Source organism: Somniosus microcephalus, chromosome 6 (assembly GCF_052327205.1).
Source record: "Somniosus microcephalus isolate GS21.2 chromosome 6, FLI_Smic_1.0, whole genome shotgun sequence".
Classification (NCBI taxonomy): Eukaryota; Metazoa; Chordata; class Chondrichthyes; order Squaliformes; family Somniosidae; genus Somniosus; species Somniosus microcephalus.
In genome coordinates, this window is record NC_140992.1 from 68,273,927 (window position 1) to 68,289,403 (window position 15,477).

Genomic DNA, 15,477 nt, shown 5'->3' on the forward strand with positions numbered 1-15,477 from the left:
CCCCCAGAGCACTAGCAAACACTCCCCCTAGGACATCGGTCCCAGCCCTGCCCCGTCCTGTTTGAACTGGTCCCACTTCCCCCAGAACCAGTTCCAATGTCCCAGTGTCCCGACGGAACAGCCCCTTCTTACCCCAGTACTGGTGCCAGTGCCCCAAGAATCGAAACCCATTTCTCCCACACCAATCTTTGAGCCACTCGTTCATCTTTCTGATCTTATTTACCGTATGCCAATTTGCAGCGTAGGTTTACCAGAATGATACCCGGACTTCAAGCGTTAAGTTACGAGGAGAGATTATACAAATTAGGGTTGTATTCCCTAGAATTCAGAAGGTTAAGGAATGATCCAATCAAAGTTTTCAGGATATTAAGGGGAACAGACAGGGTAGATAGACAGAAACTATTTCCGTTGGTTAGGGGAGTCTAGGACTAGGGGGATAGTCTAAAAAATAGAGTCAGACCTTTCAGGAATTAAATTAGGAAACACTTCTACACACAAAGGGTGGTAGAAGTTTGGAACTCTCTTCCGCAAACAGCAATTGATGCTAGATCAATTGTTAACTTTAAATCGGAGATTGATAGCTTTTTGTTAACCAAAGGTAGTAAGGGATATAGGGCAAAAGCGAGTACAGGTTGAGCGTCCAAAATTGGAGTTCCGGAATCCGGAATGTTCCGGAATCCGGACTCCAGGACGACTGGTGGCAGGGTCGTCCGGAATCAGTAAAATGTTCCGGAATCCGGATACCCTGAGGGAGGCTTACCAAAAACCGGAAATATTGCAACCTGGGCCCAGGCATTTCTGGACTCGGAACGTGTTTCTGATGTCCGACGTCCGGAAATATCACAACCTGGGCTTGGGCGTTTCCGGATTTCAGATATCAGAAACACATTCCGAAGTTCGGAAAAACACGAAAACCGGCTCGGCCTCTGTCCCGAGGTTGCCGGATTCAGGACGCTCAACCTGTATATGGAGTTAGGTCACATATCAGCCATGATCTCATTGAATAGCGGAACAGGCTCGAGGGGCTAAATGGCCCACTCCTGTTCCTATGTTCCACAGTTACTCAAGTATTGCTTGCATTTCATTCTATTAGGACATGTTTGCATCTAATTTGCATCAATCATTTCTTCAGATGCAGGAAATTGAATCATGTAGGTGAGATTTATGACTACTATGCTGCTTGGATTGTTACTCATGATATTCATGCAGGATATCAAATTCTGCAAATATAGGCAATATTTTTTTTTTTTTTAAGTTCTCCCCTCCCCCTATTACATTTACAAATGTGCCAGGTCTGCAGGGAGGAGCCAAAGTTTTCAAAATGATGTCACAAAACTGTCTACATGTGGTCAGCTGTTGCAGTTTTTTCAAGGTCAGGGCATATTTGAAGTGCACGGCACCAGAGCAGCAAATGGAGCAACTTCAGAAATGCATGTGGACCTTTACCATAACTTATATTATGGTGTGGCTGAGGAGGAATGGACATCCTCCTTCCATAAGGCAACAAATTCAACAGTATTTTGAAACAAATGATTATTATGTTTACCAATGTATTATTCTCAGACAGAGATGAAAGAATACTTTGAACAGAAAGTACTATCTTTGCCTCACCTCTAAGTAAAAACTTTCAAATTTTAAGTCCATTAATCTACCATAAATCAACTCCATAACCTATCTAAATCTCATTCAATATCGAACCAAGAAAGTTTCTGAAAAAAAATTCTAACCATCTCCAAAATCCAATTATTTAACATTAATAATTGGTACATAACTATCAATTTGCAAAAAAAAAGTTGCAAATTGCAAAAATAAATCACCAGCTGAAATCAGTTGATTATATAGTAGTGAATATTGGTTTATTGCTGAATAGTGATTTTTAGGATATGATCCATCTTTCTACAATTTATTGAATTCAGTTTTTTTTTAAATGAGATGCTGCAATGAGGAGAATGTAGGGTCTATCTTTTTTTTTAAATTCATTTTTATGGGATTATTTTATGTGGGCGTCGCTGGCAAAGCCAGCATTTATTGCCCATCCCTAATTGCCCTTGAGAAGGTGGTGGTGAGCCGCTCTCTTGAACCGCTGCAGTCCGAGTGGTGAAGGTACTCCCACAGTGCTGTTAGGTAGGGAGTTACAGGATTTTGTCCCAGCAACGATGAAGGATCGGCGATATACTTCTAAGTCAGGATGATGTGTGACTTGGGTGGGGAACTTGGAGGTGGTGGTATTCCCATGCGCCTGCTGACCTTGTCCTTCTAGGTGGAAGAGGTCGTGGGTTTGGGAGGTACTGCCGAAGAAGCCGTGGCGAGTTGCTGCAGTACATCTTGTAGATGGTACACACTGCAGCCATGGTACGCTGGCGGTGGAGGGAGTGAATGTTTAAGGTGGTAGATGGAGTGCCAATCAAACGGGCTGCTTTGTCCTGTGTGGTGTCGAGCTTCTTGGGTGTTGTTGGAGCTGCACTCATCCAGGCAAGTGGACAGTATTCCATCACACTCCTTACTTGTGCCTTGTAGATGGTAGAAAGGCGTTGGGGAGTCAGGTGAGACACTCGCCGCAGAATACCTAGCCTCTGACCTGCTCTTGTTGCCACTGTATTTATGTGGCTGGTCCAGTTAAGTTTCTGGTCAACGGTGACCCCACCCAGGGTGTTGATGGTGGGGGATTCGGCGATGGTTATGCCATTGAATGTCAAGGGACAGTGGTTTAATCTGCTATAATTTGTTTAAATTACACGAAACCATGTAAATAGGAATCGATCATTATGTAGTTCATAATTTGAACTGTCTCCAGAATGAGCTGCCAAATTTGGTGAACACATAAATTAAGTTCAGAATAATAAAGAAAATAGTCTTTGGTCATGGTCATATTCATAGATTCTTATCAAAAGAAAATACTTAGAAAAATACTCTCCAAACAGAACTATTCCTTCATTGCATTTAGCTTTTTCACAGTTCGTGCAATTAATTTCAGCCTGTCCTTGTTGGCTAACTGAACCACTGTATAACTGCATAATGCACAGCTTGCTGCTATGGCACTTTTGTTTTGCTTTTTGATCTTTAACATAGGATGAGCAAGTAAGGTGAGGATTGTCTATAATTATGGGCTGTTTGCTTCTGTACAATGGATAGATAACACAAAGCTCATACTTGCATTCTCTGAACCATACATTAAACATGTTTCCAATAGATTAATCAAAAACAATGCTTCAATTCCAGTTAGCTTAGTAAATCCGATTTAATATTTAGTTGTTTAAAAACCAGTAATCTAACTACTGTGGATCAAAAAAAACCATTATGATATAACTGAAGTTAACCAGCCCATTACATCAATCAATCTACTAGACATTCCGAACACTTCTGCACCTTGAAGATTACTGTGCATACTAGACCATAAACAAAAGGGCAACTGTTTCTTAATCCTTTGATGTAAACATCAAATATTTGCTAAATAAAAGCCAGCGGAACATTCAGAAAATATATAACAGGGCCTGCAAGTTCCCGATAAACAAAGTGTGCCACAGCTCAAGAGTTGAGGTCCAATTCACAAGTCATTTATTTTTTAGCATCCCCACCAGGCGTGAGTCATGCATCTGTTACATACAAAAGCTGCTCTTTTTTTTAAACTAAAACAATGCAGAAGTTGTTGTTTTTTTAATTAGATTTCCTGTTGTGTAGACTGAAATGTTGGTGAAATTTTACATTCAACGGGTCCTGTGATTCATTACTCTGCTGACTTGAATATGGAAGCTGTCAATTCAGACACTGAGATGTGTAGTTGACATAGTACAAATTTGTGTTTCAAACTGAAGTTCTTATTTAAGGACAGAAGGAGGAATATTTTGGGTATATCGGAGTGTGACACATTTTGCTGTGGAGTTTGTTTTATTGTGTTTGATGTTAAATGTATATATGACATCAGTACTATAAATTTTAATTATTAGACAACATGGTGCTGTGAAGTACAATGGCAGATTTTCTAAAATGAGTTTACTCAGTTTGTGATTCTGCACGTTATACATCAAGCTATAAAATACGCTTATTTCTACTAAAACCTTATAGTTTCATACTGCTGGTGAGGCTCAATACCTCCACCTCTCAACAAGATTCTCTATATGTTTTACTCCCTCTGGAAGGAGTATGACAACGTTAATAAGGTCATCATTTGAATCTTACTTATGTTAGGGTAAAAAGAATGAAGATCAGCCAACTGGAAACAGTTTAAAATCATACTTATTCTCTCAGGTTCCTCTTTATCCATGCAAAGTCCTACTGGGATTTTTCACATTTAAAATGGGAACATCCCCATCCATCTGAAACCCTAGACACCCTAGTCCACTCCTCTATCACCCCTTCCCCTTCGTCCGGCACCTTCCCGTGCAAGCGCAGGAGATGCAACACCTGCCCTTATACCTCCCTCCTTCCCACTGTCCAGGGCCCCAAACACCCCTTCCAGGTGAAACAGCGATTTACTTGTACTTCTTGCAATCTAGTATACTGTATTCACTGCTCACGATGTGGTCTCCTCTACATTGGGGAGACCAAACACAGATTGGGTGACTGCTTTGCGGAACACCTCCGTTCAGTCCGTAAGGGTGACCCCGAGCTTCCGGTCACCTGTCATTTCAATTCACTGCTCCATTCCCACTCAGACCTCACCGTCCGCAGCCTCTTGCATTGTTCCATGGAAGCTCAGTGTAAGCTCGAGCACCTCATCTTCCGATTAGGCACTTTACAGCCTTCCGGACTCAATATCGAGTTCAACAATTTCAGATCATAACCTCGGCCCCTATTATATTTTATATATTTTTTATCCACATCTTTGGTTTGTGCCTTTTCCTTTCTTTCTCTCCCACATGGCAGCTGTCTCTCATTCTGCCAGCGCATTTCACACTTCATCTAGAGCCATCTTTTGTCTCTTTACCTGTCCTATTACCATCTCGTCTCGTCTATCTCTTAATGTCTCTTCACCTCTCGGACCTTCCCTTTTGTTCTTTAATCCCCTCCCCCATTTCCCAGCCCCCAAACTAGCCTTTTAATCTGTTTCATTTCCTGCTTTTTTTCCTCAGTTCTGAAGAAGGGTTTCGACCTGAAACGTTAACTCTGTTTCTCTCTCCACGGATGTTGCCTGGCCTGCTGAGTTTTTCCAGCATTTTCTGTTGTTATTTCGGATTTCCAGCATCTGCAGTATTTTGCTATCGTATTAGTGTTTATACAGGTTGAACGTCCTGAATCCGGCAACCTCGGGACCGAGGCCGAGCCGGTTTTCATGTTTTTCTGGACTTCGGCATGTGTTTCTGATGTCCAAAGTCCGGAAATATCGCAACCTGGGCTCGGGCGTTTCTGGACATCAGAAACACGTTCCAAGTCCGGAAATGCCTGGGCCGCTCCGCGTAGAGCTGACGCGTTTCTCCGCCCCTCCCCTTCTGTTAAAAGGGAGGGACGCTGCGAGCTCTGGAGAGCATCCAATGGCCCACACTAGGCCATGGCCGCAGCCTAGCGGAAACACTTAGTGGAGCTGTGCCGATTAAGGAGGATAAAACAGTTTTATTGCATCACTCGCATTTTTCATAGGATTTTTTTTTTAAAAAGACAACAAAAGTTAATGGCTTTTTGAAGTACAGGTTGAGCGTCCAAAATCCGGAGTTACGGATTCCGGACGACCCTGACTCCAATCGCCCGGAGTCCGGATTCTGGATTCTGGAATTTGAATGCTCAACCTGTAATGGCATAAAAAGTAGCAGAGAAATGGTACTGCAGCTGAATATATTTCCCCCTAAGAAACAGATAGTGATCTTAACTGGGCTTTATTGTGCTGTGCAACTAGTGGTTATCATATATCTTTATGAATTAATAATGATACAAAATGAGTAAACGTCGTTTTTATTTTATGCGTTATCAGTATTTCTTTCTTTCTAGTTTTTCAACTGCCTGCACGTAAAACTATTGCTGCGGATTGGCCGTCCATTATACAAGTCATCTGATTTTTATTTCCATTGATTTCAGAAGGCAAGTTGAAAATCTACCCCATAGTTTTTTTTTGGGTGGAAATAGAATTCCATCATTGCTGCATTAGCACAATAAACAAGTTATTTCTTATTTGTAATTTAATGAAAAAGCTTGATCAATTATCTTCAAATGAAAACTTTCTTCACAAACATTTGCATATTATGGCAAATAACTCACATGGATTTTCTTTTCAATACACTAAAACTGATGCCCGAGTGATTTTCAAATAGAAATCCCATTGAGGGGGGCTCAAATAATGCAATAGCTCAAGAGCAAAGCCAAGTGGTTTATAATTGCCTTCTGAACCTTAAGGAAATTATTGTTCTGCAATCACCCTCATGGGGCTATGTATTTTTTTGTCCGCATTGGTTGTCTCAACAGACATCTACGGCTAGGATACTTCACACAGATGATGCACAATAAAGGCTTAATAACTTAAATATTCACTGCAAATTTACTGGCTTATAATCTGTCGTGACTACCAGAAACAATCTGTACATAAAACTAAAATCATTTTGAATAATAAATTGGGCCATAATTTGCTGTAGCAGGGCATCTAACGGCATCTGCACATTTAGGCTTGTAAATTTTGTGTGTGGCAAGTTGTTAAATGTGCGAGCTGATAACGGTGCAGCGAGGGAAATAGGGCATCTGGGACCAGTGAACAGGGCAAGCAACTGTGTATCGCCTTAACTCATCAGATTGAAAGATTGTGAAATTAACAGTACAAGTGCAAAATAGAGTGGGTGAATTCAATGTCAAATCACAGAAATAAAGAGGGAAAGAAAGATTGGATTAAGAGAAAGAGAAAAATGAGACAAAAGAAAAAGTAAAAAAAAAAAGCTTTAATTTAAATCCAACAACAATTGAAGAAATGAGACTCCATGCTTTTAATAGTTAATTTTCAGTGCCAGCAAGGTTGACGGTCAGTAACTAACACTTATCATGTCGTTAAAAGTGTACTTCAACTGAAATGGAGAAGACTTAACTTTCTGTGTTGAGGTTAGTTCATATCTACCGCGCAAATACAGCAACTTCACGCCATTCAATACATTTCAATGATGAGGCAGACAGCAAGATGCCGTTTCCACGAAGCTAATGGCGGAGCGGCACAACTCAGTCAGCAACTGTTGGATTTCCGTGTTTAACCGCGCATCTGCTCCTCGCCTGAAGTTGCTATACCATTTGCACAAAAATAACGGTGAACGCCATTAGGCTCACCGTTATTTCGACAGCAAGTTATGGCCCATTGTTATACAACCTTATTCTTGACAAATACACCTAGAACACACACACATTATTTATAGGACAGTAAATTACCTCATGGATGCAGTAACGTCTTTCTCAAGATGTTTGACAAGAAGTTTGGCAATTGCAGTGAAGCTGTTACTCATGCAATATATGTCTTTGCTCTGAGCTCCTAGAATGTTGCCAAATGTGTCAGTGATGCTTTTAATCTCTAGTAGCAGAATATGATGAAAACAATGCTCCATATTTGCCAGCTGAGTCACCAAATAAACCAGGCAGCGTCTTGCCTTTTCCTAAGGAAAATCATAGGTATGATTGATCATTAGAGCAGGTAAAACAGTTCTTCTAACAGCTGTTATAACTAAATAAGCATTTCCAAAAATCAAACAAAGAAAATGGTGAAGGTCTGGTTAATATTTTTTGGAATTCTATATATAGGTTACAGCAGAGGAATCAAATCAAATCAACTTTTATTGTCATTGTTACAAGTGCAGTACAACGAAATGTAGGCTTGCGGCTCCCGAGAGTGTACATTTGGATTAAGACATTTAAACATTCAACATACATTTGGCTTGTAGTATATTAACATAAATATAACCATAATAAAGTGCATTGGCAGATGTGCAGGCTTTAGAGTTTATTTGTGGAGTTCAGTAGGATGACAGCCCTGGGAAAGAAGCTGTTCCTAAATCTGGTCGTACGGGTGCGAATGCATCTGTAGCGTCTCCCAGATGGCAGGAGGGCGAACAGACTGTGGCTGGGGTGGGTAGGGTCTTTGATGATGGACCGTGACCTCCGTAGACAGCGTTTCTGGTATATGTGCTCTATGGTAAACTTATGTAAACATCCTAGCTGAACCTCCGGGTTCAGTTCATGGTCGGTGCTGGGTTAACCTACCTCAGCGAAAGCACCACAATTGGTTTCAACAATACACGGTTAAGGAGGGGAAAAAGGAAATCGGCTAGGGTTGATTACTATACAATCACCTAGAAGAACTTGATGATATTCAATAGGACCGGGATAATTTTAAAGTACAAAGGAATGTCAGATTGAATTTAACATGGTTACATCCAAGATAACACACAGTAGCATTGGAATAAAAAAAAATAGGTGTACATAATAGATTAATGCTTTTAGAAACGGTTAAATGAAAAAGATTTTTATATCATTGCTTAATGCTCATGAAGCAATTGTTAAGAAAGCCTTTCACGTCTCAGAATGCATCTCAAGGAAATTGAATACAGTTTGAAATAGACTATTTTAACTGCTACAAACTCTTTTGCCAGCCAACACTTGAAATACTGGGTTCAGTTTTAGGGACATAGCAATTGCTGGACAAAAAAAGACCAAGGTCCATTTAGTTCGCCTTCGACTATCCTGGTAGCTGCATGATACAATGATAATGGAGTTGTTGACTAATCATAGCAATCAATCTCTATCAATTAGTCTACAATAGACCCAGAAATGACACGAGGAAAACCCCAGATATGGACAGCTTTGGGAACCATAGGTCCAAGGTCACCTTTTTCCTCCCAAGCATGCTAGCTACACTTACCACATCATGTCTCAAATTACTCATACACTGCATCCCAAAATGTTATTTTCTGAAAGAAATCTATCTAATTTGCATTTGAATGAACCATTGCTAACTGCTTCCACCGTCTCCCTTGAAAGTCTGTTCCATAGATTATTGACCCCGATATATACGAGGCGGCAGGGAGGGTGCATGTTTGTGGCAGGGAAACCCAGAAATGCCAGGAACGCAGAGGTCCTGCTGAATTTAACGGCAGGAACTCATTAGCATTTTTTAACTGTTTCCTGCCTGGTAGCCGACCAGATTGAGGGGCTGGCTGGCTGCCGGGTGGGAAAGCCAGTGGTGGAAGGCCGCAGCCGGGGACCACTGGGGACAGTCCCCAGCAATCAGAAATGATCGGGGCGTGGTGGGGGGGCGGTCTGAGTGTGACAGCGAGAAGGAAGGGAATGATTGGAGTATGATGGGGTGAGTTGTTAGATTGCGGAGTTTGTTAGATCACGGGGATCGTTAGATCGCGGGGAGGGAGACCGATCGCGGCAGCTGGTTTTCTTGAGGGGTGGAAGAAGCATTCCTGTTCCTGCTGGCCCACAAGCACTTGCCTGCTGCAGCCGGTAAGCCGGTAACTCCCACCCCACCCCTTTAGCTGCCGGGTTTCCTGAGCCCTGGGAAAGCCGGCCCGCAGCCGTTAAATTCAAATGTATCCCAAAAATCAGAGGGACAGAGCCTCATTTAAATATTATAATTACAGACCCGCCTTTCCAGAGCTTGTTACTTGGACGTCTCCAAACTCACCGCAGCTAAACCAGAATTAGGCACGTTCGCAGAGGATTGGGGTCGGGTTTCACATATTTAACATTCCTCATCTCCCCCACATCTTGGGGGTTTAAAATTACCCCCATTGTTTCCAGAGATTAGTTTTGAATTTACCCCTTTCAAATGCAGGTTGTGTCTTCTGATTCTACTGTTCTGGACAAGGTGAAATAGCTCTTCATGGTCAGTATTATCTAGTCCCTTTAGAATCCTGACAACAACAATTATATCATTGTTATGCCATATTTATTCCAATGTTGGGAGGACTCATAAAAATCAACATTTCTTTGTGCAGTACACACGTCTGCTGCATATATGACAAATAAAATTGAATTGTAATTGTATCACCATCCAACCTTCTCTTTTCCAATGAGGACACCTCACTTTTCAAGGGGACAGAGATGGGTAACGGAGGGCTATGGGAAGAAGCAAATATTATAATGAGATTCGAAGGGCTAAAATTTTAGGACAGGCTGACTGAAGTCGAGTTGCTGTCCTTAGAGAAGATTGAGAGGCAACAGTCTTTATAATACTGAAAGGAATGGATAATGCAGGCACAGCTCAAGTTGGGGCTGGAGGAGTAGAGGACATCAATACAAAATTTGGTCAACCTTGAGAGTACTAAATATGCGATCAAAGTAATTAATGTTACAGCTATCTATGAAGAGTTGGACCAAAATCTGGTTACGAAATGGATTATAGGGATAAATACAGACATGGATAATCAAATCCAACATGGAACATAACATTTGGTCCTGTTAAGTGTAACCAGTCAGGATTTAAAAATAATAAAAAGCAAAATACTGCGGATGCTGGAAATCTGAAATAAAAACAGAAAGTACTGGAAATATTCAGGTGGTCAGGCAGCATCTGTGGAGAGAGAAACAGAGTTAACATTTCAGGTCGATGACCTTTCATCAGAACTGGAAAAAGTTAGAGATACAATAGATTTTAAGCAAGTGCAGGAGCAGGGAAAGGGGGGAGGAGAGGAAAGAACAAAAGGGATGGTTTTTGATAGGGTGGAAGGCAGGAGTGATTAAATGACAAACGGTCTGATTGTACAAAGCAAAAGGAGATGATAATGGGACAGATAAAGAAACAAAAGATGAGTCGAGAAGAGGTGTAAATAGGAATGGCAGAATCATCAACAGCTGCTATCTGAAAAAATAGGGGCAGAGGTTACGGTCTGAAATTGTGAACTCAAGTTGAGTCCAGAAGGCTGTAAAGTGCCTAATCAAAAGATGAGGTGCTGTTCCTCAAGTTTACGTTGAGCTTCATTGGAACAGTGGAGGAGGCCGAAGGCCGAAAGGTCAGAGTGGGAGTGGAGCGGAGAATTAAAGTGACAGGCAACCGGAAGCTCGGGGTTACGCTTACGGACTCAACAGAGGTGTTTCGCAAAGTGGTCACCCAATCTGCGTTTGGTCTCCCCAATGTAGAGGAGACCACATCTTGAACAATGAATAATGTATACTAAATTGCAAGAAGTACAAGTAAATCGCTGTTTCACCTGGAAGGAGTGTTTGGGACCTGGGACAGTGGAAAGGGTGGGGTGGAAGTAAAAGGTCAGGTGTTGCGTCGCCTGTGCTCGCAAGGGAAGTTGCCGTGGGAAGGGGAGGAGTTGTTGGGAGTGATTGAGGAGTGGACCAGGGTGTTGCGGAGGCAGCGGTCCCTTTGGAATGCTGAAAGGGGAGGTGAGGGAAAGATGTGTTCGGTGGTGGGATCATGCTAGAGCTGGTAGAAATGGCGGAGGATGATTCATTCAATGTGGAGGCTGGTGGGGTGAAAGGGGAGGACAAGGGGAACCCTATCGTGGTTCTGGGAGGGAGGGAAAGGGGTAGAAGCAGAAGTGCAGGAAATGGAATAGACACGGTCAAGAGCCCTGTCAACCACAGTAGAGGGAAATCCTAGGTTGAGGAAAAAAGCCACATCGGAAGCACTAGTATGGAAGGTGGCATCGTCAGAACAGATGTGACGGAGACAGAGAAACTGGGAGAATGGGATAGAGTCCTCACAGGGAGCAGGGTGGGAGGAAGTGTAGTCCAGGTAGCTGTGGGAGTCAGTGGGCTTATAGTGGATGTTTGTCAATAGCCTATCCCCAGCGATGGTGACAGAGAAGTCGAGGAAGAGAAGTCGAGGAAGGGAAGGGAAGAGTCGGAGATGGGCCATGTGAAGGTGAGGGAAGGGTGGGAATTGGAAGCAAAGTGAATGACATTTCTGAGTTCAGGGCGAGAGCAGGAACATCACCGATGCAGTCATCAATGTACTGGAAAAAGAGGTGAGGGAGGGCTCCCGAGTAGGACTGGAACAAAGAATGTTCCACATAGCCCACGAAAAGGCAGGCGTAGCTAGGACCCATGCGGGTTCCCATAGCAACTCCTTTAATTTGGAGCAAGTGAGTAGAGTCAAAGGAGAAGTTGTTCAATGTGAGAACAAGTTCAGCCAGGCGGAGGAGGGTGGTGGTGGAAGGGGACTGGTTGGGCCTCTCTACGTCCATATTGAAAAGGAGACTGTTGGAGCCAGAAAACTGGAAACTGTTAAAGTGGCGGAGGGCATCGGAAGTGTTGTGGGTGTAGGTGGGAAGAGTCTGAGCAAGGGGAGAAAAAGAATCGAGATAGGAAAAAATCAGTTCTGTGGGGCAAGAACAGGCTGGCTAAATGGGTCTACCAGGGCAGTCCTGTTTGTGGATCTTGGGAAGGAGGTAGAAGCGAGCTGTGCGAAGTTGGGGGACTATGAGGTTGGCGACCATGCAGGGAAGATCTCTAGAGGTGGTGAGGTCAGTGCCAGTCTTGGAAACGATGGCTTGATGTTCGGTAGTGGGGTCATGGTCCAGGGGGAGGTAAGGAGGAGGTGTCGGAGAGTTGGTGTTCAGCCTCCACAAGGTAGAGGTCAGTTCGCCAAACAGCAACCGTGCCACCCTTGTCAGCAAGTTTAATGACAATGTTGGGGTTGGATCTGAGAGAACGGAATGCTGCAAGTTCAGCGGGAGGTAGGTTCGAGTGAGGGGAGCAGGGAAATTGAGATGGCTGATGTCACGCTGGCAATTCACAATGAAAAGATCTAGAGAGGGTAAGAGGCCAGAGGGAGGGGTCCAGGTGGAAGTAGAACTAAAAATAATAGACTGATATACAGCATTTTCCCCCACTGGCGCACTGGTACTATAAGCCTGACATCTTCCTCGGATGTATGGACGAGCTGCTGATGAAAGGTCATCGAATAAGTGTAAGGCATACATTTGTGTCTTACAAAAAAGGCATGTATTTGAAATTTTCTTTAGGAGGTTAATCAAAGTCTGCAGCAGTTAAGCTGTCATTTTGATTGTATGCATCATTATTCTACCTGGAAGGGTTCTGGCAATTCCCAGCATGACTAGCTTTCTGATGAAATGTCAATGACCTGAAACGTTAACTCGGTTTCCCTCGCCACAGATGCTGCCTGCCCTGCTGTGCGGTTCCAGCATTGTCTGTTTTTATTTCAAATTTCCAGCACCTATAGTATTTTGCTTTTGTTTTGGACTTGTTGCTTACTGTGTAAACCACTGAGCCATCAGGTGAGCAGACACTAACTTTGGAGTAACATAATTAGGCTGGCATCATACCTGAGGAAAATAAACATTAGCTTCATGACAAATTTAGCAAATATTTAAATAGAAGACAAGTAAAATTAAAATAATGTTAAAAATAATGTAACTCAATTCTTGCTTGAAATATAGTGCTTGAACGAAGTGCCAGTCTTTCTGCTTGAGTTCACCACTTTACTGTTGAGGAATTAACTTTAAAATCCTTAGTCTGCTAACTACAGATTTCCTCCTAATTTGCTCTGCTACACATTCTGTCTAATATTTAATTAGATCATGCTGGGAATTGCCAGAATCCTTCCAAGTGGAATAATGATGCATACAATCAAAATGACAGCTTGAACTGCACCTAATTTAGATTAACCTCCTACTAAAAATTTCTAATAGATGCTATTTTTATGGGACACAAATGCATGCCGTACACTTATTTGGATTAATGTTCAGCTGAAAATACCCAAAAATGTTCATGAAAAATTGATTTAAAAGCTTTTTTTCAGCTGATACTATGCTCCAGTAAAATTACTTGGTTGCTGCTTGAATAAGAACATAAAACCGAATAATATGCAAGGGGAAAAAGTTAAACATTCAAACAAAGCAAAAAAAAAATACAATAATCAACTGTATATATTATTTCTTGATGAACCTGCTTTAATAATGTAATAATGTAATTTCTTGATGAACCTGCTTTAATAATGTAATAATGTTTTAATCATTAGGCAGGAAGGAAAGGGAGGCTGGGTGGCTATGTTATCACTGCAATAGTGAAAAATGATATTGGGTCAAAGGATCAGGATAGTGAAACAGTTTGGGTGGAGATAAGGAATAATAAGGGGAAAAAGTCACTAGTGGGCGTAGTCTATAGGCCTCCGAACAGTTGCAACTCTATTGGTCGGAATATAAATCAGGAAATAGTTGGGGCTTGTAACAAGGGAACAGCTATAATCATGGGAGATTTTAACTTTCATATTGACTGGACAAATCAAATTGGGCATGGCAGCCTTGAGGAAGAGTTCATAGAGTGCATTAGGGACAGGTTCCTTGAGCAGTATGTTACTGAGCCAACCAGGGGACAGGCAATCTTGATCTGGTCCTGTGTAACAAGACAGGATTAATAAAAAATGTCCTAGTAAAGGATCCCCTTGGAATGAGTGACCATAACATGGTTGAATTCCAAATTCAGTTGGAGGGTGAGAGAGTTGGATCTCAAACCAGCGTACTAAGCTTAAATAAAGGAGACTATGACGGTATGAGAGCAGAGTTGACTAAAGTGGACTAGGAAAATAGATTAAGGTGTAAGGCGGTACATGAGTAGTGGTGTACATTCAAGGAGATATTTCACAACTTTCAAGAAAAATATATTCCACTGAGGAAAAAGGGGCATAAAAAAGACAGCCATCCATGGCTAAGTAAAGTAATAAAGGACAGTATCCGACTGAAAACAAGGGCATATAAAGTAGCCAAATTTAGTGGGAGGCTAGAAGATTGGGAAGCATTTAAAAGCCAGCAAAGAATAACTAAAAGATTAATTAAGAAAGGGAAGATAGATTATGAAAGTAAACTAGCAAAAAATATAAAAACAGATAGCAAGAGTTTCTACAGTTATATAAAAAGCAAAAGGGTGGCTAGAGTGAATGTTGGTCCCTTAGAGGACAAGACCGGGAAATTAGTGGTGGGGAACATGGAGATGGCAAAAATGCTGAACAAATATTTTGTGTCAGTCTTTACAGTAGAGGACACTAAAAATATCCCAACATTAGACAAACAGGGGGCTATAGGGGGAGAGGAGCTAAACGCGATTAAAATCACTAAGGAGATGGTACTCGGTAAGATAATGGGACTTAAGGCGGATAAATCCCCTGGACCTGATGGCTTACATCCTAGGGTCTTGAGAGAAGTAGCGGTAGGGATTGCGGATGCATTGGTGGTAATTTTCCAAAACTCCCTGGATTCAGGAAAGGTCCCAGCAGATTGGAAAACTGCTAATGTAACGCCCTTATTTAAAAAGGGAGGTAGACAAAAGGCTGGAAACTATAGACGAGTTAGCCTAACATCTGTGGTTGGTAAAATGTTGGAGTCCATTATTAAGGAAGCAGTAACAGGACATTTGGATAAGCATAATTTAATCAGACAGAGTCAGCATGGTTTTATGAAGGGGAAGTCATGTTTGACAAATTTGCTCGAATTCTTTGAGGACGTAACAAACAGGGTGGATAAGGGGGAACCAGCGGATGTGGTGTATTTGGACTTCCAAAAGGCATTTGACAAGGTGCCACACAAAAGATTACGGCACAAGATAAAAAAT

The 15,477-nt window shown here is 42.0% G+C and overlaps 1 protein-coding gene across 4 annotated transcripts in view; it reads right to left on the bottom strand.

Moving 5' to 3' along the window:
- The window catches only part of veph1 (ventricular zone expressed PH domain-containing 1), a 390,667-nt gene that overhangs the window by 207,121 nt on the left and 168,069 nt on the right, over window positions 1–15,477 (bottom strand). For all 4 annotated transcript variants that reach the window (XM_085990360.1, XM_085990361.1, XM_085990362.1 and 1 more), the window contains one exon: window positions 7,330–7,550. In XM_085990360.1, coding sequence (XP_085846486.1) covers window positions 7,330–7,550 — 221 coding nt within the window. The remainder of the gene's footprint in view (window positions 1–7,329; window positions 7,551–15,477) is intronic.